We start from the raw sequence: 22,679 nt of genomic DNA on the forward strand, positions 1-22,679 counted from the left end.
GTCTCCATAGGCATGCACAAAAATACGGGTCCAGCCTGCCACTCACCCCAGTACATAAGCACAGATAAGTAGAAACCAGTAATCCTAACACAGGAATACAAAAAACAAACAGGCGTGCATTCCTAGAGACACAAGTACACAAGCAGAGACGCACACAAATACAGCTGAAGCCAGACCAGCTTGTCTTCGGAGAGTACCGAGCCCTGACAAACTAAGCAGCACTATAAGCTTTAGAAGCAGAGCATTCTGTCCAAACTGCTTTCTGTGATGTAAGCTTTTAACTCTCCCTTACCTGAAGTCCTCCTGGGCAATGCATACCCCCCCAAACCCTCAGGGTGTGTGCAGACACACACACACACGTATATACTGTCTCTCTTGCTTACATACTGACCTCCAGATTCGTGGTGCAGCAGCCTACATTTCTGACAGTGCTGTGCTGCTTATTCATTGCCCTCTCCTTTATCCAGTTCCCCCCTCCTCTCTTTTTCCACACATACTCTCCCTTTTCTAACCATCCTCCTGCAGTTTATTTAGGGAGGTGCAGGATGAGTAGCAGGCACCTTTCTTATGTCCTCCCACGAGTATCACCAACCAAAAACCCTCAAGAGGGAGAAGTGGGTAGCTGCTGAGAATAAACTCCCTCTTCAATTTACATTTTCATCTAGAATGGAGGGGAGTGTTACCTACACTTGTGTGTATAGACCCAGTGAGCCTGGATGTCCCCCATGACTACGGCTGTTTGCAGTGATACACCATCGCTGCAAGCTGATAGCCACTGGAAACTCAGCCACACTGTCTGAAACAACACAGTCCCAGGGAAAGTAGGAGGAAGACACTGTCAGAGTGTGAAACACTGTAAAAACTGCTCGCCCCATGTGCACAGCCATAAACTGATGGGTGCGTGCCCCACAACTGTGTGTGATGGTTGGAACATGGGGTTAGCACCTGAGGCAATGTAACTGCATGTGTCTCCAGTGTCATTAAGACTATTGCTGACCTGCAATAAAGCAATCATATAGAATAACGCAAACACATCAGGAGTGGTGACAAGATATCACAGCATGACACAGTGCGGCCAAACCACTGACAGCAGTGCTGTTGTGTCACCTGCAGGAGTCCAGCACACTCTGTCGTCTTCAACAACACAGTTTTGGGAGAACAGAAACACACCTAATATGCCCAGAGATGAACATACATCAGGTGCCATGATACAAATGGAATGACTCTCACACACACGCTTTGCAAATACACGCAGGCAGCATAGGAAAGCGAATGTATTTCCCTGCAGGACAGTTAAGGGCTAGATGTCTGCACTAGTACAACTACAGCACTGGTAAAGCATCATCATACTGCAGATGACAGCATAAGCACTCTGTGTGTCCTGAAACAACCCCAGTATGCTGTGGAACAGCATGGTCATACTTCATGAAAACACACAATTCTCAACGCAGCACTGCAGTGACATAGCCGTATTGACTTCACTCTCACGGCCAGGTGACAGTCTGTTGTCAGTCAACACATTACATCAGCTGCAGGAACAACTATATGAATTTCAATGACAGTACAGTACCATCTGCAGCAGGGTACCAACAATTATCACATTGAAACAACCTTACTGCATGCAATGATGCAGACATACCACCAGAAACAATTCACAGCCACCTCTGTGAAGACTGTAATGGGGCAGCATAGCAAGCAGTGATACAGTTAATCTCATCATTAGTGTCACAAACCCACAACCTATAGTGATACAGTTACAACAACATGATAACCACAGCCACACTGCCTGCAAACACATATTGGGGCCGCTGACAATGACACAAAGTCACCTGAAATGTCACAGCCACATCTCCCAAATTACATTATCATTGCCACTCTGAACAACACAAATGGTATCACGCTTGCAGTGGCACACTCAGCTGCTGTATATCTGCTCAAGAACTCAGACCTTCTTAAATACATTACACATCTCTCCCCTCTGCGCTACTTTCCACTTAAACCATCGAGTTCAAAATTTTCTTCAGGACAGTCTATGTCCTGGAGCAGTATCTAAAAAGACAACTTTCAGGACTAGGAGTGTTGCACATCTCCCTGCCTCACACTCCACCTGAAGGAGGGATTTCTACTTTCCCAGCAGGAAAATGAGATCATGACCAGGAAGGAAAATGCCCAAGCTGAACACTGTCAAAACCCTGCCCTGCAGTCAGAGTCCTCCCGTTTGGACTGAGGGAAGAGAAAGCCACCTGTAACAAAACCAATGCTTCTCAGTAGAGGATGTCATGGTAATAACAGTCAGAAAATTATGCGTGGAGCACCAAAGAGAAGTGCAGTGCTGCTGCCCATCCTGCTGCTATAGGGCTAACAGTGCAAATGCTCCTGCTGCTAGTAGGCAGCATCCTGTTCTGCATAGCTCAACCCCGTTTTGAAGAGTACGGTGAACCACCTGCACTGATACAGCTAACACTCTTTGGAAAACACCACCAGATCTGCCAAAATGTTGGTGACCCTTTACTGTAGCCCTGCGCTGACACAGCCCTGCATCGCTTACTTCAATGTAAATCACTTTAATCATCAAAATGACAGGTGAAGAAAGGAAAGGAGGAACTTCCGCTTTCTCAGGTTTGCTGCCCCATCTCTGCTGAGGATTCCTTTACTGCAAACAGCCTGAGTATTATTGCCATTTACAGTAGCAATCACTCTGTCCCCTCCTCTCCCACAAACCTACTGCTGATATTAGCACCGATCATACTAACAAGCCTGTAGGTTTTATTACTACTGATACTAATAATACTGGACACATTACGTCTGCTCCTGCCAATAACAGGCTGCAGATATGATCGCTGCTAATGCCAACAATAGTGGGGGATATTATCTCTGCCATTGTCGGCACTGCAGATATTATTGCCAGTAATGCTGTCAAATACTACAGATATTGTCAGGGACCAAGATTAATAATGCTGAGATTGTTACAGCACCAGCCTCACTGGAACACGAGTCCCAAATGAGAATTTTGGTCTATAGAGGAAGTCTGTTTGTGACCTGCTATGGAGAGAAAGAGCTATTTCTAATAGGAGTGGTTTTGTAAAGATCCCAAAAGTTTCACCCAGCTGGAGATGCTGTGGTATGCAGGGAACAGTTTGAAACATTGTTTTCATATTATCTATTTATGTATCTATCCATCGATCCATCTATCTATCCATCCTTCCCTTTCTCCCCATCTTTCCCTTTTTCTCTTTATACAGTGCTCAAGACTACAGTATGAGTGATACTAATTTTTTGTCAGTGCCTCTGGGTCACCCCAGTTCTCATCCTTTTAGCTATCAATCAGGGGGTTATGGAACAACAGAAATATTTGCATATTATTTTTTCCCCTTTATCCTTCTGGACTTATTATTGCTGCTCCTTAGTCTGACAATGACCCTGCTGAGCTTGGCCTGCCATCAGAGCACAATACATTAGGATCATGAAGAGCCAGGAATTCCTGTTTCCGGCTACAGCTTGATACTGCAAGACCCTCAGTGGTCTTGGGAAATTTGCTGCAGGGCCACTTCTGCCTCTGGAAGATGGTGGGTGTAACTGGTAGGGAAGGTCAGAGGGAAATTACAACAACATTGGCTGTGCCCATAGACTGCAAGAAATGACACACACTCTGCTACACAAGTGGTGGTGAACTCTTTTAGCCAATTTAGAAAATCATAGGAGACCAGCTCTCTGAGTTGTCTAATCTGTCACTGAAGTCAGAGGGTTTACAATCACTGGTCAAAAACTGAAACAAAAGGAATATATGGTCTTAACAGGGCAAATCCTGACCGTCCTCATCTGAGGAAGTCACACTTAGTTTTGAAGAAAGACTTGTGATCTGACAGTTCCTTGTTGTGACTAGTAGACACTCAGAGCTACCTCCCTGCTAGATCTCTCTCAGTGCCATAGTCTTCCCAGGCCACCCTTGCAGTTGCAACTAGCACATTTGGTAGGTTGGGATTTCCCCTCTTCCCTCTAACTCCCTGTGAGGGACACACCTGGTTGTCAGCCTCCATTGCTGAGCCCACCTCATGCATGCGTCTGGCTCTTCCTGTCCAACTCGGGAGTTCTGCTACATCATTTTGACACATAATTATCTCTCCTCTTCTTAATCATCTGTGCCACTGTCTAATGTAGGCACCAGCTGCAGCAAGGAGGACCTGGGGGAGGGGGTGTGTTCAGATAGATGCTCCTCTGTCTTTCTCCCACCCTGTTCCCCCCAGCCATCACAGAGGTTGCTAACAAGGTTTTCAGAATTGGGGATTCAGGAGCAGCTTGGTACTTCCCCCACTTTCTGCTGGACTGCATTCCTCACAGAGGAATCCTTGCAGCAGAGCTGGTCCAACAGAGCAGAAAGAAAGAGAGCGCAGTGCTGCTTCTTCTGCCTCCTTTAGGGAAGAGCCATCCCCAAAATGCTGGGAAAGTAGATGTGCATTGGGAGCTCATAAGGGCTTTTCAACGCAAGAATAAACCTTGCAGTTAAGAAACTGCAACAAAACAGTGCTCAGAATCTCTGGGAAATACTGAGAAGGTGTATACATCCAACATAAGCATGAAAGAAATACGTGCACTGGATTTCTTGCCTGGCTTTCCTAATCCCTATCTCAGCTAGGAACGATCAGAGCCCTCAGAGCCACAGTGGAGATTGCCCAGGAGTGAGTGCAGGTCACTGGCTGTGCAAAATCTCCCCTTAGAACCTTCTAGCCTTAAGACCCAACCCTGCAAAGTGATGATGTCTTTCAGCATTTCTTAAGGCCAATGTGAGCCCAGATAAGTCAACTCTTGGCTAGGGTTGTTCAGCAGCTGGCAGGGGGTCCCATGCGAGGTCTCTCTGGGAGAGGAGCATGACATGTCCCTGCAGCAGATATCTGGGATAGCAGGATGAAGGCCGTTCTCTAAGGCAGTTGCAGCTGTGTCATTTAACTGCCACCTAAAACTCTGAGAGCTAAAGACAAGCAATGTCTCCAGGATTGTCTGGTGCTTTTTTGATTTCTACTGGGATATGCAGGCTCTTGGCCAACAGCAGGGAGTTGCAGAGTGTTGCTTGCCCTTCATAAATCAAATCTGGGATGAACTAAGGACAGGCACAGAGAGTTGTTCTTACTGTCGATATATCATTGTGAAGTGTCACCATCTTATATGGCTGCTTGGTTGTTTCTGTGTTTAATTGTACTGCTCCAAAAAAGCTCAGGTTCTGAGGCTGGAAGTGACTGTGTGGCTGTATCTAAAGTGGGGTGATCTTCCCAGGTATTTGGAAAGAATAGCTGCTAAAGGCAGATTGAACTGCTGCATTTCAAAATGAGATATGGAGGCACCATGTTGAGAACTGGTGATCACCACGCTGGACTGTATGAGAAGAGGGGCTCACAAGAACCCCAGTAACTGCCAAGAGATTTGCACAACCATTAGAGAAACTTGTCACTCAGTTTGAAATGTCACTGTTTCCTGTGTACGTAATGACAGGAAATGCTGGAGCAGTTTGCAATGCTTGCAGTCTCTTATTTCTGACATTTTTGGACTTTGAGGCATGGAGTCAGCCCTTCCATGTTACACTTTTCTCTTAGCTGGGCCCTACTGCCATCTAGCTGGGAAATGGATCTTCCTCTGGGGCCTGATCCCATTTCCAATGACATCAGCAAAAATCCTCCCATTTGCTTTAATAGGAGCTGGATTGGGTCCTTGCCTCTAGTTTTACTTTGTATTAGGGAGAAAGGGGTCACAATGACTGCCTTTTATTCTTGGGATTATTGTGTTTATGTGGATCAAAAACTTACAGATGTGAACCTCACCAGAACCAATGCTGAGAAAATTACTAGCAAAACCCCAAAATGCAGCATCTATCTCAGGAGAGCTTTCTCGTCTCACCACGTATCACAGAGAACCCTCATGTTCTCTTGCACCCCACAGCCTTGGGGTTACAGCACATGCAGCACACTGAGACACCTGTACTACTAAAAGGTCGCCCACACACAACAGGCAACAGTGGCAAACAACACACTGAAGGCAGGGCTGAACTGAACAAACTAGTCAGGCACTACTCTTAGAAAAGTTCACCTCCTGGTCCTCAATTTTTGAATGCAACAGATTAGAAGAGCAAGATTTAAGAAAAAAAGTTTATAAAGTCACTATAAGAGCACCAAGACCTTACCCACCCCTCCTGACTCAGCCTGTCTAGACCTGAGGCTCCAGCTTTTGGTTCATTTCAGGATTCTCTTTGCCCTGAGTCCTTCCCAGCAGGTAGGAAGGAAAAGGAGATAGCTTAATCCTAATTCCTTAGAGCCCTAGCAAAAGGCTTAGGTAACAACCTTAGGGCCACAGTACTCAGAAGACCTCCTGTTCTGCTTTCAGACTGTTGCAAGCATGGCAGTTCTGCTGTGGTAGATGCTATCCCATTGAAAACTGGGCCCTTATGATCACCAGCTAATGTAGCTCATGGCACGTCACAGGGCAGGAACTTGTTTGCAAGGGGAATGAAAGATAACTCCCACATTGCTGGTGCTTCTCCGAGGTGACTTTTTGTTTGAAAACGAGTGAGTCGGGGAAACCATGTTTACCCACAGTTCAAAGTCCGGGCACCTGCTGGCACCTGGGGAGTTCAGTTCCAGCCATTTCCAGCAGTGAATGAACTTGGGATCAGCTCCAGCAATGGAGGCGGCTCTCTGCCTGCCGAGCAGATGTCTGGAGACGCAGCCTGTCATGAAAGGGCCTCGGAGGAAGAGCATTCCAAGCCAGCAGGGCAGTGGCGGGGAACTGGTCTCTGTTGCTAAAACTGATCTAGCCCCTGGAGCAGCTGCAAACCTTGGCCTGAAATTGGAGCCTGTACATGGGGACAAAGAATATAAAAGGGAGGATGAGCTTCTCCCTTCCCCCTACCTTCATCACGTTTCCTCTTCTCGCCATTCGACCGAGGAATCCCCAGGATCCCGTTAATGGAGTAAGAGCCCACTGGATCATTGGAGGCACTGGAGACGGGAGGGGATGCTGTGCTTGGCACTGGACAAAAGGAAAAGGGAAAAAGGGCCGTGAGGAGAGCAGCACAGCACTTGGGGATCCTCCAGCTGAAAGCTACGCATGCCACCAGTCTCATAGGAAAGCCTGGGCACTAAGCAGCCTCCCAGTCCCTCACACCGAAGGACACCTACTCGCTCTACTGCTAATGTTGCTGCATCCCAGCTTTGCCAGTCCATTCCTATAGCATAGCTCCTCAGCCTTCCAGTACAGGGCCATTAATAACAAGCAAGTGTATTCCATCAAGAAGCTAAACCTTGTTGTTATATCCCAGTTCAGAGCAGGCTTCCCACTGCATGCCATGGTAACTGAGTGCAGTGCTGCATAGGCCACATTCTCTAGTGACTTCCTAGTGTATTCATATTTTGTCAGATCGTTTTGTCTCTGCGTTTTTCCACCGGGAGTGCACACGTTCTGTCTTAGCCAGACCAGCCTCTTACGTGTCCGCCCAAAACACTCACTGAACCTTCTTAGCATAGGTTAGAAGCACTTCAGTGTTGGGCCAACAAATTCAGTTCCCTACTAGAACAAATGATGAGTTGGTGATACATACTCCAACCCAGATTAAAAAAAACTAGCGTCTTCCTTTTGCACTGACCAATGTCAACAGGCAGACTCCTGCCACTCACGGCTGTCCAAGATTGCTCATGAGTTTCCAATATGTAAGAAATGATAAGTCATCCAAATTAGAAATGATCACTTAATGATAATCAGGGCTTTAGCATATAGAACAAGTAGAGCTATGCATCCAGTAGGCATGCCCATTATATCCCAGCATGTCGTACTAATGGGGAGAATATCCCAGTTCTCTTATAGGCCACTACCCATCATTCAGCTCACAAAGCACTGACCTGAAGCAATCAATCCCTCCAGTATAAGCCTTCCAGGATGGAGCAGAACCTGTCAACACTATCTAAGGTAGACCCACACTTCCCAGTACATCCCAGAGCAATGAGAGACTCCAGTAGCAGTACTCACAATCACTATCACAGCTCAGCCAATGCATTCCCTAGACATTGCACTACTTTTCCAAGAAGGAATAATATCTGCCAACTCCATCTGTTGTGGTCAGTGATTCCAGTCCAGTGAGCTTGTCCAGATTAAAAGGGCACCCAGAAATGCTCTTCCATACTAGCCCATTAATTTCATTGTGCTCCTGAACACAGTTCATATACAGGATTATATATATCTGCCAGCTCTGTCCCACGTAGACCAGAACTTTCCAGTAAATCCTTGTATAGCAGCTGATTCTCAATAACCAACAGTATCTAAGATAGTGTCTTAGGTCATGAATGAGCCACTGTATTTCACAGTATCCCAGAATACTGCATGTTTTTTCCTGCTCTGAATTGTTGCTGGATAAAGCTATGCTAGCAACAGCAGACCATACAGCCCACAGAGACACCAGTGAAAAGTACCTCATCACACATCTAGCACAGTACCTTTAAACACAACAGACTAGGAGACATTTGGTCACTTTATTACAGTCTCCATCTTCTGCTCACCTTGAGATATACCCATGGGATACCTATCTGCAGAGCTAGAACAATGAAGAACTCAGTTTTGAGGCATCAGGAATATCTTACCCTGGTCTGTGTATTATTAGCTCTAAGAAATGGATCAGTTCCAGCAAAGGGAGAGAAGAGAAATTGGGAAAGAGAGGGGAAAAGAGAGTCAGAGCAAGAAGGAGACAAAAGGTGAGGACTGGTGCTTAGACAGGATAGCAGTAACTACTTCTCTCTAGGGAGGCGAAGGAGAAAGCATGAACGTGAAATGGATGTTAAGGCAGAATCACTTTGGGCAAATCCCTACCTTGGGCTGGTTTTTCTGCCATGATTCCCTGCTTTGCAATGCAACAAGGGAAATGAAGAACAGAAACCTCTGATTTCCACTGAGGTTTCTTTCTCCCCACCCGCTCCTCCCTTTTGCTCTGCTTAGCATCTGCTTGTCAGACTTTGTTCCCTCAAGTAAGCTTCATCCTCATTTCCACTTGTCCTGTCACCACCCCTCATGCCAGTCTTCTTACCAATAGTATGTCCTGGTGCAGTCACACCTGTCCCACTCCCGTCTGGTGTTGGGTGAAAAGGTTGCTGAACTTTGGTTCTGATGATCCTGGAAAAGAGCAAAATATGTTCAGAACTCAACTGCAGCCTTTCTGTGCCTTTGCATACCCACGATCCCAGCTGTCAGAACCTGAAGCCTGATCTGAGCTCTGGGTGCAGCAAAGTGGCTTCATTTGCCTTCTTGTGATCCTGATTCTACTGCTTTAATGGTCCAGTTCCCAGAGAATTGTCCCTGCTCTGCTCTGTCATCTTCTCCCCAAACTTGGGTACTCACTGCATAACCATGGTGCTCAAAGAATGAGCTAGGATCTCCTGTGTGTTAGCAACTGCATTATCATTTATGATCTGATCTGCCACCATGATCACAAGGCAGTCTTTGCAGCTAATAGAGCCACTGCTGGATTGACAAATGCTGTAGATTAATTTTGTTGTGTACCATACCTTTCTGGCATAGAACTGAATGCTTTGAACTGATGGAAAGCTTGCCCAAAGCCCTTGCCCTTCATAAATGAGAAGGTGGGAGCAGAAGGTGTCTGTAGGAAGTGCTGATGGGATATAGATCACCAGGAAAAAGAAGCTCCAGCAAAGAGGGCAAAAATTGGTATTTATCAGGTGGTGAATGAACACAGCATGAGAACGCAAAAAGATGTCTCAGTGAGTGCCACAAAGCCCATAACACAGCTCAGAATGAAAATAAACTGAACTGTAATTGTCAGTGCTCCGTTTCTTGTTACATGAAATCTTTCACCTCTAGGTCACTAGTTTAAATCCAGCTGAGGTCAGTGGTGAAAGAAAATCACTAGCACCTAGTACTTGAGTGGCAGGGTCCCTGCCTACTGTCAGATCCTGGGTATCTGTGGCTCAGGAACAACTGTCTCACCAAGGAACTGGGCAAATAAGCCATGACCTGTGGAGGTCATGGAGACCAAATTCCTTTCTGAGATTAAAACAAGCCTCTCCAATTAGGGTGAAGGCTGCAGACGCTCTTCAGCCTGAGCTTCCGGAACTCTCAGCCCTGCACTACATTAGCTTTAACTTCTCCCCAAAAGTCTATCCAGAAGGTGAAAGCAAATAACACATTCTCCCTGTCCACTCGAGAGCTTCCCCTAAAGATTCGTTCTAAAGAATAAGTTGGCAAAACTTCAAAGAGCAAATGTGTGGCTAGCGGGCAGTATGGCATGGATAGAGATAGGCAGAGGCGTTGAGAGGACATTTTTGAAAAAGCACAACTCCTGTGAGTGAAACCTTCTTAGGAGAATAAAGGTATTTCAGAGCATATCACCTCAGCATGTTGGGAAAGCTCCAATACACACATGATGAAATCTGGGCAGTAGCTGGAGTGGCAGAAGGCTGCCTGGGACATAGCTGGAGAGAGGGAATATCAAGGTTCTAGCTGGGGATGGAGATCCAGATCATCACCCATATAGGTCAGTAGTACCAGGCACTACTGTAGCTGCTGAGCTGGCACTATCTGTAGCTGCTGAGGACCTATACACAATGCTGATCTGCACTAGCTGAGGAGCTGATCCAAGAAGTCTGTGCTAGGGCAAATAATACAACTTTTTTGTTCTTTCCTTTTCTTTTCTTTTCTTTTCTTTTCTTTTCTTTTCTTTTCTTTTCTTTTCTTTTCTTTTCTTTTCTTTTCTTTTCTTTTCTTTTCTTTTCTTTTCTCTTCTCTTCTCTTCTCTTCTCTTCTCTTCTCTTCTCTTCTCTTCTCTTCTCTCACATTCCCCCTAAAGCCCCCTGAAGTGCCACTCTGGTTGTGTGAGTTTATTGATTTCCCCCAGCCCGGAGAAACAGAAAGAGGGGATGGGGTGCAGGCAAAGGGATGGAAATAGAAAGCTATAAATTATTTGTGACAGGAAAGCAATAGTGCCAGAGTGCTGAGCACAAGTCCCGTGTCACTATTAGATTCCTTTTAGCCTGATGACACTGTAAAAGAGGTTAAGTGTCTGATGGAATCGTACACCTTGGGGGCAGGGGCAGTCCAGGAGCAGAACAAGCCACAGAGAGCGGGTATATCAATTCTCCAGGCCAATAATATTCCCCTCATTGATCGCAACACAAAGTTCAAAAATCTCATTATAGCCAGGCAGACCTGGAACTTTTTAAAAATCAATAGAGTGATATAATGTATGTATACTTTGTATAAATGTATCTATCCATACATCCATCCGTCTATCCAAAATCTGCTTGAGGGTGTCTAAGTTAACCTACACATTATACTGTGTTATGTTCTATTGTAGTGTAGCATAGTAAGTGGATTAGAAGATTTCCCCTGCAGCCTTCGATGACATATTATAAAATGTCCTGTTAGCACTGAGGTGACATCAGACAGTTCCATTCATACTGAGATATGACATCAGATTCACCATTCATACTGGGAGGTGGCATCAGATAGCTCAGCTTCTACTGAGTGGAACCATAAGATGAGCCTAATTACACTGAGATGGCAAATCAGGCTGTGCTGGATCATGCTGCATGAAAATTGCAAAGTTTGGAAAAGCCATTTAGAGTAAAAACAGCCTGTGAAACGATGGTGGTATAAAACACCTGTCCATAATACTTCAAAAAAACCAGGCAGGGGACGAAGAGGAAGGTTCAGTTTCCTTCCCCATTCAGTTCATGGTCTCTCAGCTAAGAATGCCAGTTAGTGCTAGTTGTGACTGTGTTTACTGAGATGTGTCCATTAGGAACTGGAATGAGACTCACCAGCTCATTTCACCGAGTAGCCGTCAGCTGGTAATGATTTTCGGTCACTACCAACCAGGGCCAGATTTCAGCTAGTGACCCAGAGGTGAAAGGCTCTGTTCAAAAATGTTCCCCTCCTAAGAATGAAACTGGTTGTATGTCAAGAGAAAGTGTCTGGAAACAGTGAGCAAAGGGGAGCTGTTCTGGTTGTGCAACCTCTAGTAGCTTGGGTCAAATAATTCTTGGCATCAAATGCACAGCGAATCTGAAGAGGACTCAGGTAGAAAGTATTTCCTGTGGCTAAAAGAAGAGGCAGGTCATGAAGAGACTCTCCCCAGCAATGCTCCTTTGCCCTACAGTCATGACCGAACTCTAGTGTTGTAAGGAAAGAGAAGAAATTTCAGGACCCTAAAGCTCCATACAGAATACGGCAGTGCATCCCCCTGTGTCGATTCATTTAGGGACAGTGATACACAGCAGGATAGCCAGGCATCACTGCTGCTGCTTTAAGAGGCTTCAGGTGAGTCTGTCCGACACAAAACCAGCTAATGAAACAGCAGATGAAAGATAAACAGAGCTGACCTGGTCCTGTAGCAACAGATGCAGCATAATAACGCTGTCTTTAAACTTCGGGATTGCTGAAAGCTTCTCACCCTTACGGAGACTGAAATACGCACTAAGCTCTGCTGCCTCAAATCTAGGATTTCTGGATTACTGCTGCGTAAGACAGAGCAAAACCTTGATCACCTCTTGCTGCCTTTGATGGCTTGTTCTTGCCTCTAGACACTGGAGAAAGACAAGCGATTTTGCAGAACACTTCCTCAGCCCTTCTCAAAAGCAGAAGGGACACAAATCCTGGCACACCAGTCAGCAGTGCTGATTTCTTGAAGTAAATGCTGATATTTTCAAACGTCTTTCTTTTCTCCAAAAGAAATTGTCGCTTTGGACTAAATTCATCCCTGCTCTAATTCCATCACAGTCGGTGACTACAATAACAGCATTTGTGTTTAATTAGGGGCATAAACTGGTACTTACTGTAAATTCCCATTTTTCATTTTCCAGTGGGAGGTTTTTGCACAAGTTATCTACTTTGAGTTTCGGAGAATATACACAGATTTAATACATAACCTTCTGAAGTTTCAGCAACAGGACTTTTATAGATCTTTGATTGCAGTAAAGCAACTGAACTTCATTCCACAATCTGAATTTAATATGCAATATTATCTTAAGTAATGGCATATAACGTCATTACAGTACATAGTATCATATTGTGAATTATACATCCATTCCTGGAATTCATGAGTTACCATAGTTGGCTTGTAGTAACTCTTTCTAGAGTTAATACTGCATACAACTTCAGCTGAAACCAACTGCCTATTTCCAAATGCCTTTGTCTTCCTTAAACGTTCAGCATTACATCATGAATTCCCAATGTTTGATTTCTGTTTCATTATTTTCAGCAGTTTTAATGCAATTCCTTTTGCTGATTCTGAATACAGATGGACAAAAATCATCTCCCCTAGTATGACAATTGTAACAAGCTCTAATTAAATTTGATCAAGAATGTAGAAAGAAATACTAGAAGTTAAAATTAGCTGAGCCATAGTCCTTTCTGAGAAGCAGAACTTTCTTTCACTCCTTGTAAACAAGCAGGTAAATAATCACTTCTAAACCTGTCCAGAAATTATTTGCTAAAAGAATGACAGATCATAGGAAACATCCCTCGCTTCTCTGACATTTCTATCCAAACTCTCTTGCAGCCTGACATTCTCTGTGGTTTCTCCTCTCTTATTGTTGCTGGCAGAGTCTTTAGGCAGTATCTCAAATAAAAATTTATACTAGGGCTGATCAGAGGGAGATGAGGTAGGTCTGACTCATCTGGAGTCCCAACCTAGCAATTCTTTTAATTCTGAAAGAACAGAGTGAAGTTGCACTAAGGGAGAGAGTCATGAGTCCTGCTGCCCCAAGGAGACCCTGACAGAGGTATCCTCACTTTGATCATATTCTTTTGTCATGGATTATTTTTCAGAGTGGAAGGATACACTCAGCAGAGCACCAAACTCCTTGTAATTGTTTTGGAGTATTCATATTTTAAATGCTCCATATTAGAAGCACATTACAAGACCCCAGGGTGTGCATTACTGGGCAATTAAAGCAGTTCTTGGAAGGCTAACATTGCAAAGCTTCAGCCTTTTCTCTGCAGTGTGTCCAAGGGAGGCTGTGATGGCCAAGGAACACACACCCTGCTGTGCCGCACTGCTTAATTAGCGCAGGGCTGCACTGCTGAGCCACGGGCTGTGCCGGCGGTAGAGACAAGACAGGCTGCAGGGGACTTGGTGCAGGGCTAAGTGAGACTGTGATGCCTTGTCTGCATCAGATTGCTTCCTACAAAAGGGCTTGTGACCCTCCCAGTGATGCTGGCATCAAAGCATGCCTGAAGAAAAGAGGGAGAACATAGGATGGGAAGAGGCAGCCTTGGGCTCCTTGGTGAGAGCTCCCATGGAGCCAACAATATCCCACCTGCAGATTGGTGCTATGCAGGCATGAAGAGCTCTGAACATGGCTTTGGTTCAAACAGGAGAGAGTCTTATGTTTCTGTGCATGAGTGGAGACATGGAGACACACCTGAATTCACAGGGCAAAAGAAAGGAGAGGTGGAAAGTCTTGTTTGCACAAAGTTCAAAATGGAAAGCAAGCTTCATAGCAGGGTGAGGAAAAACAACCAAGGGATTTGAGGGGTGAAGGAAGGGAAATAGAATGTCTGATAGAGCCTAATCCAACCTAGGGAAAGGGCTTCAGCTCCTTGCTCTGTCATGGTCCTCTTGTCAAGACTTCAGACAAATGGCATTTCTCTCTGTGCTCTGTTTCCTGCCTGAAGTGTGAAGATAGGAGCATTGCCATGCCACCTGGGGCACGGTGAGGACAGCTGGAAGGAGGAGTGAAGGGCTCAGGCTCTCTAATAACAGGGGCCAAGTAAGTGCTTCAGCGAGCTGTAGCACAGTATTGGCTTTGTTCCCCGCCTTGAAGCAGAAGTGACATGTACCCTGCTGACAGTGGCTGTACGTGAAGGGAAGGGAGGTAGGCAAAGGCAACAGGAGCTGTATTTCAGCTGCACTGGCTTTGGTGGTTGCGTTTGAATTTGCAGCAGCAGATGTAGTTGGGCAGATCAGAGCTGCAGTTGCCCCCCAAAAGCCACAACATAATTTCCATTAGGATGGCGGGGGGGGAGAGGCAGTAGCTTCTCCTACTGCTCTCAAAATCTACCGCAACACTTGCAACCCTCAGAACAATAGCTGACATTGGCAGAAGCAACAGACTCAGCTTCCTTGCTAGTTGGCCTGAGGCTCTGGCACTCCCTGCCAAGACAGCAGAATGCCTTCAAACCCTGCCATATTCAGGGGCCACGAGCAATATTCACACATTCAAACTTTCTCCTCTCATGAAAATTACATTTCCTTCTCCCTACCTTTTGGAAAGGGAGAGAGAAGAAGGGTGATCCTGTACTACATTAGTATATAAGGACAAGTATGACAGATTAATTAGATTGATCCTATAGATAGATTGATAGTCCTAAAAGGTGCCTGAAGCAGGATTATCTATTTTCCTGAAGCTTCCAAATAGATGAGGCGTTGAAATGGAGATGCCTTACATATCTCAAAACACAATCTCAGCCCTCCCTGAGAAGATTTGACTCCTTATCTGCTGTTAATCTGTGTAGGTCCATCGGCTTCACTGGCGCTACACTTACGTCATGCCTGAAGACACAGGGAAAAAGTGCCACTTTGTTCCAGGTTAGCCTGCTCTCTCCAAACAAAAGAGAAAGCCCAAGCCTGCCCTTTTCTCCCACTGCATTTCTTGGCTGCTCTCTGAGGAGAGGCAGAATTCACAGCAGCAGTTTTACTATCTGAAGGGCTTAGAGAGGAGCTAGGATTTTTTTGTTGTTTTAAATCAGTGACCCATGATGACACCATATGGTTTTATTTCATTTAATTTGAGCAGAGCATTAACGTTCAGCTTCTAGCAGATCTCTGCCCGTTTCAGTTATGCTGCGCAGAGCAGTACAAGTCCAGACGTAAGGAAGAGGGGTGGAAGGAAAGAAAGGAGAAGATGCCTGCCTTCTGGGAGGGGGCAGATCTGCCAGGCAGGGGGCCGGCCTGCCAACTCATTCTGCTGAGCAGTAACACACAACTTGATGCCACTGGTACTGATGGGGTTGACAGCGGTCAGCCCCGTGTGTATAGGTTCCCTAGCCTGACCTCACAAAATAAATCGCTGTATTAGGCTTTAAGAAACATTTTCCTGTTCATCCAAGTGGATTTGTGTTAGGATGCAAAACCCACCTGGGAAACAGAAGGTGTGCTTGAATAGTGGCTGTGTTCTGCAAAGCTGTGGCTACGGAGCCATCAGGACTCGGGCAGGCTGGCTTAAAGGTGGCTAAAGTATATCTATATGAGCTGCAGTCAAGTAGTGACTGCAGCATAGAAATGTCCTCAGGCAGGTGCTTCTACTTTTATTGCACTCAGTTCACCTTTGGAAGGCTTGCTTTGCAGTCAGGAAAGCCAGAAAATCATTAAAATCCAAACATCTAGAAGATGTCGTACAGTTTACAAAATATTGGAAGCAAACTTGATCCTGGGTGTAGACGTTTGACATCCTGGGTTTAAGGTGAATTAAGGAAATCTTGAAGGACAAAAAGGGTTCTGCTGGTCTTGGACATGGAAACACAGACCTGAGAGAAACCACCTGGGTCATCAAGTCCAAATTCAAATATCACAGGCAACCATGGAGCAGATGTTCAACTTTCAGCACCCATGAGACTATCCATTCCTGCAGCTACAGACCTACCACTCCCCCTCAACAAACTCATAATCCCCTCAACAAAAGACCAAAAGCTTCAAAAATGACAAGCCACTGGAAGAGAGCAGGAAAGAAGCATTGCCAGTGGCTAGGTCCCCTTCACTAGCAAGAGATTTCTGCAATGAAAATGCCCAGAAATTTTTGAGCTCTTAGGAATTAATCATTGTCTAAGAGTACACCTACACTGCAATGACTGCAGTTCAATGTGGCATCTTCTGTTACCTACGGACTGGCCGGCTTGGGTCCTGCTACCAGCGTTGCTGCAGCAGCATGGAGCTGGCGTAGGGTACAGCCCCACGAGCTGCCAGCACACCAGTGACTGCCACACAGCACGGGCTGGAGCTGTCAGAACAGCGGCTGTGCCAGCAGGTGAGTTAAGAAGACTTACAGAAACACATGGGCTTGCCAAGGTTAAATATCTCAATCTGGAGCATGGGAAGTTTTAATTGAAAGCTTTGCTTTGAGCCCATTTCCAGTTATTAAAATTCAGGAGTCTGTGCTGAATTCCTTGTGGACATTAATTTTGATTAACAGAAGACATGTGTGTACTAGGAAAGGAGTCTTGAACTGGGAGGAATCAGATATATGTAGATAACATTCTCAACTCTCTTGCAAGTTCTGCCATACCTGGTATTTTGTGTAAAACCTCAGATCTTGAAGACAAGCAATTATTTCAGCTTTCATTTAATACCAAGGTATTTCTGGCTTTCATGGCTGCAAAGACCGGGTGGAAGTGGGACCTGGCTGCCTCCCAAGGGGCCAAAACTGGAGGCAAAGGAAAAAACCCCAAATACATTCTTATTTACAGCCTTGAGGATTTTGTGCCAGTGTCTCAGTTTTGGAGGGTATTGACCCAAGACTTTTTAACTTTGGGGCTTGGCCGCATTGTGTATTAGCTGTGCCTTATCTCTGTATCCTGTAGAGCGCTCCACTGCAGTATGTGCTCGCGTATGTTGGCCAAGTAAATGATTCCCTTTACAGGGGTGTCACTGTGTGTGCCTCCCTTATGTTTGTCAGAACTGGTGAAAATTTCATAGTGGACTCCTTACCAGTAGATGATGTTTGCCCAAAATCAAAACCAGTGCTGGGAATGTGTCAATTTAGATCTAATGTTATTTTTACCTTGGGTTTTAAAGAAATGAACGACATTGTTAGAAGAATATAAGCCTTACCAGAATGGAAAAATTTTTTTTTCCCTTTAAAATTACCTTTTTTAGGTGAATGAGAGACTATGCTAAAAAAATAAAATTAGAATAACAGATTTAGATTTTATTGAATCAGCAGGTTCCAGCTACACTGAAATGTAGCGGTAGAATTTTATTAAAGTTCTGATTCAAAATTAAACACATTGAAAAGTTGAAAATTTTGACAGAGAACCTGAATCTTTCCCTTCCTGTTCTAGTCCTCACTGCTCTTGGTATTATTTATTCCTTGCTTTATCATGCTGCCCAAAGCAGCCAGGCACAGGCGAGCACATCAGGGTGTGGGTGCTACACAGGCTCCCAGCATGAAGTTGGTGCCCATCTCCAGAGAAGACAGTGTAGTTTTTATATTTATAGGACAAAGCCATCTTTTTATAATGAAAAGACAAATCTGTAGCCAGTCTGCTTGGCTCATGTAAGTCACTATCAGGTCCGATGTTTAGAGAACACGAGCTATATATTTGTTTATGTATCTATATTGTGTTCACAAATGCACTAGCATTTGTCTCTTAGTATGTTTTAATTTACCACACCATGTGCGTACTTGTATATCTTTGCCTATAGGTCTGCATTTATAACTGTGGCTATACGGAATTAGACATTTGGGTCACATATTATACATTCAGACTCCATGAAGAATGAATAAACATTTATTCAACCACTACAGTTTTTAACAGAGTTTAATGGGCAAATAGGCTGCTCAGGTCTGTGGCTTGTGGCCATCACCAGCTAGCTATATGGATGTCTTTGTACAGCACCAAGCACAGTTACGACAAATAATAAGTCATAACCACCTATAACTCATCCGTTAACAAGGCCATAATATCTATTATGTAATATCTAACATATCTGAATACTGACACATAATTAATGTGGAACCTTACTGTATTATAAGGCCCATACCAGTGTGTGCATTTGCATAGTTGTGTAAGTTTGTGAGGGCAGATCTGCTCTATTTCTAAATCACATATCTGGCATCCATCCGATTAACTGCAGAGCTATGGGCTTCTGTGGGCCTTCAGCAACCTGCTATTTCTATCCTTTTCTGTTACAATCATGATGGCTGATAGAGAGTACGCTGGACTTTTCCTGGCCCCTGTATAAATGGTGTCTCTGTCCTTAGGAGTTAGCAGTCTAAGGCTTTACGTATATACGGCTCTGCAAAATAACTAATTTGAATTAACTGAATGTGTAAGATTAAAGTGGTCTAGTTAAACTACATGACACCTCTGACTCCCTTGTTTAGAATTAAGGCAGCTTTAATTTAGTTTAGCTTAATTCACTTTGGAAATGAAGTAAACTAAATTCAATTTAGGACACTCAAATTTTGAATGAGCATCCGAACAATGTTTTAATGCTTTTAACCAATGCACTTGCAAAGTTAATTCAGATTAATTTTCTCATTTGCCCCTGTGTAAACAAGCCTGTTGCCTATTCCCTGTCAATGAAACCATCTCAACTGAGACTCCTTCAACAACTCCAAATTGACAAACAACCTCCCAAGAGTAGCAGTTTAAATGATCCTCCCACACGCACAAGTGTTTCCTCATCCCTGCATCCCCATGCAGGCAACTTTTCTCCCTGTGAGCTTTAGTGATCTCTAATACTGATTTGTCCAGAGCTTGACACACTGAGCCAGGCACTAGCTGGGGTAAACACAGAAGAGGAGCAATTGTTTAACACTATCTGAAGACCTGCGTTATAAATATCTAATTATTCAAATTTTACAGTTTAGGCTTTTGCAGTGGAATACTGTATTGCAAATTACAATATATTCTTTCTGAAAATCACAATATTCTAGAGAATTTTAGTGATTTTATACAGTTGCATTATTTCAGAACATGGTCCCCTAAATCTGAATTAAGTACTTGTTCACCTAATGAATAGGAATGCCTCCAGCTGTAAATTAGCATGTATTTCATTTTTTGATCTAACTTAGATTGGACAAGATCAGATGTAATCAGGGTTCATAGACAGAGGAGTACAGAGGAACACAGGCAATGGTATTTGAAAAACTACACTACTTTTACATTTTTCCTTGAATATATTGTAGTCTAAGAAGACAGGAGGTAGCATAAGGTGGCCCAGAGATTCTATCTTGCCATTTTTAAAGGGCAGTTGCAAAATCAGTCATGAACAAAACAATCTTAGAAATAACACAGAAGCATATTTTTCATGCAAAAATATTAATCTTTTTAAAGCATCATTATGAAAATTTCAACTTTTTCATTACCTTGCTTGATTTTAGAACCATACTGTGTATTTGGTCAAAAAAGACCTTAGGAGGAAAATGTTGTCAAACGTTATTTTTTTATCACAATGCAAAAAAGCCCTTGAAAAACTGCCTTTTGCAAAATCTCAAGTCAGAGAAAGCACCTGCCCTAAATCTTTGCTAAAAAGTCAACCAGATAAAAAAAAAACAAACAAATGAAGCAAAGAAAGCCCACGTAAATATGCCAAGACATCAAGTACTATTTGATTAGATGGTTAGGCTATATTTTTGTGTGCTTGTTTTTTATGGAGTTAGTGCTAATGAATAAATATTGTTTGACGGCTACTACAGTCTCAGATCTTTGACTGGTAGAAAATTAGCATAGTTTCACTGAAACAGTTACCAGTATAATATAATAAGGAGACACTCCTATATATTAGTATGCTTGTACAGGATGCATTTGAGTGTATGTGGACATCCATTTATGTGCAGCTAGCTAAAAAGATACCACTGTAAGTAAAATCTCGATTTGCAGCAACACATCAGTTTGCGTGACTTTTTCGGTGTGGATATACGGCTGTACGAGGCTATACTGATGTATCAGTGTGTGCATGTGTGTGCTTGTGTATTTGCATGCCCGGGCATTTGCATGTGTGTCTGTCTGCAGGTATGTTTCTACTTCGGTGTGTAATCTGGCTGCGGTGCTTTCTGAATAGCAATGAGCTCAGTAAAAGCATGTATGTATTTGTATCTGTGTGTGCATCTATCTGCATAAGGATGGGCTTGCGTGGTGTCTGTGGGTGCATTTCTTCTTGCGTGGTTTGTGTGTCCCTCCTTGTTGCGGTCTGATCTCGGTCACTGTGTGCGCTTTCATTCCCGTAAAAAGCAGCATCCTTCAGCAGCAAAAACACTAACTGGGCATCAGGAGACCTGGATCCCAGTCCAGCCATCCTGTTGATGGGCTCTGTGACTGGTCAGGCTCTTTTAATTCACTCTCTGCCTCAGTTTCCCCTCCCTTCTTTTTTTTACAAAGACTGTGGACATAGACTGTCTGCTACTACATGGGCATATGTAATGCCATATGTGATGGGCTCTGTCTAGCTCAGTCAAGACCCTGGGGCCTCAGAGGATCTTCTGATGCTATGCCACTGCCCTACAGTAATATTCATCCCTGCACATGCCTGCCTTTGTGTGTTGGTGTTTGGGTGTCCATCTGTGTACTTTGTGGCTGGCTATTTGTAGTTTTGTTGAAGAGTTTATCTCCCCCATGTACATACAGAGCAGGGGGAGGTGGAAAGAAAGGAGTTATTAAATGCCAAGCGGATATGCAATAAATCCCATTGATTTTACAAACTCCAACTTGTCTTCAATCTCTTTCCATTCTTTATCCTGGGGGCATTGCAACGAAACCCTATTTTAAATACCTTTTCTTTCCCTTCCCCCTTTCCCCCTCCTCCCACTCCCCAAAAAAGTGTCAATATTTTATTTGGATTTTTAACTTTGCTCCATAACAGTTGTTTGACCTCCTGACTCATGTGAGTCACATAAATTCTGGGACTTTATTCAGGAGCCATGTTCCTGCTATTGAATAAGCAATTTGGGAGGGTGAATTAATGACTTGTGCTGTTGCCTGAAAGTCCCTGAAGAAATATTAAAATTGCTTGCAGACTGAATCAATACTCACTGAACACCCAGCATGAGGACCTGGGCTTTTTAATGGCTACAAGCAGCGGCACTCAGTAGAGGAATGGGAATTCCTGTACACACAACGCGCGCAGGCACACACCACTGACAGCAGACTTCCCCCAGCCTTGCTGGCTTTTCCAGTAATGGCATATTCTTGTGCACAGAACCTGGTACGAGCGGATGCCTGCTGTGTCAGGGAAAGGACTTAAGAGATCTTTTCCCCTGTCTCTCTCCCAAGAAGATCATGCAGGATTTGCAAAAGCCGGCCGTTCGGGCCTTGCGTTAAGCGCTTGGGTTAGCATGCTCTGGCACAGTCTACGAGGTGCAAGGAAGGTCGATTACTTGTGACGTTATGAGCATGTTTTATGTGGGCGCTTTGCTTTTTTCCTCTCTGAAGGGGAAAGACGCTAGTGCTGTGATAGATTTGGGTGTGCTGCTGTGGTTTGGGAAGAGGATTGGGCTGTTTTGCAGAGGCACATTTGTGAGATGTTTCTGCGGCTTTGGATGCTGAACAGCGTTTGCATCCGTTCATAGCACAGATGTGTTTCTGATATTCAGTAGGTTTTGCTTTCTTATGTTGGCTTGCGTTACGGTGAGTCTTGAATGTCATGCACCCCTGCTTGTGTTAAGAGTGACTGTGTGATGCTTTTGGTCATTGAGCAAAGGTGTCACCTCACTGGAGCAGTCTATTTCGATGGGCTGTGGGTGCAATCCTGCCCGCCTCACTAGGACATGAAGGTGCTCAGCACGCTCCTCGCCGAGACTTCTACTGTTTGTTACTCACTAGGCTGACAACTGCTGAATTTTGCCCACACCCTAAGTTATGCCCTAAGCCCCCTCTGGCAAGGGGGGGTTTTGTTGCCGGAGTTTTCAAGTGTCCTTAGAGAACATGGCCCCGTGTTTTGCCATTGTGGTCGTGAATGGCTGTTTTGTATTCGC

At 44.4% G+C, this 22,679-nt stretch overlaps 1 protein-coding gene across 4 annotated transcripts in view; it reads right to left on the reverse strand.

The window, feature by feature from the left end:
* Nucleotides 1-22,679, reverse strand: part of PAX2 (paired box 2) — an 86,496-nt gene that overhangs the window by 42,873 nt on the left and 20,944 nt on the right. For 2 of the 4 annotated variants that reach the window (XM_068400004.1, XM_068400008.1), the window contains exons 4-5: nucleotides 9,056-9,141; nucleotides 6,895-7,014 (exon numbers count right to left, since the gene is read on the reverse strand). In XM_068400004.1, coding sequence (XP_068256105.1) covers nucleotides 6,895-7,014; nucleotides 9,056-9,141 — 206 coding nt within the window. The remainder of the gene's footprint in view (nucleotides 1-6,894; nucleotides 7,015-9,055; nucleotides 9,142-22,679) is intronic. The other 2 variants (XM_068400007.1, XM_068400005.1) reach the window with 1 other exon arrangement.

The sequence above is a fragment of the Nyctibius grandis genome, chromosome 4 (genome assembly GCF_013368605.1).
Source record: "Nyctibius grandis isolate bNycGra1 chromosome 4, bNycGra1.pri, whole genome shotgun sequence".
Taxonomy (NCBI): Eukaryota; Metazoa; Chordata; class Aves; order Nyctibiiformes; family Nyctibiidae; genus Nyctibius; species Nyctibius grandis.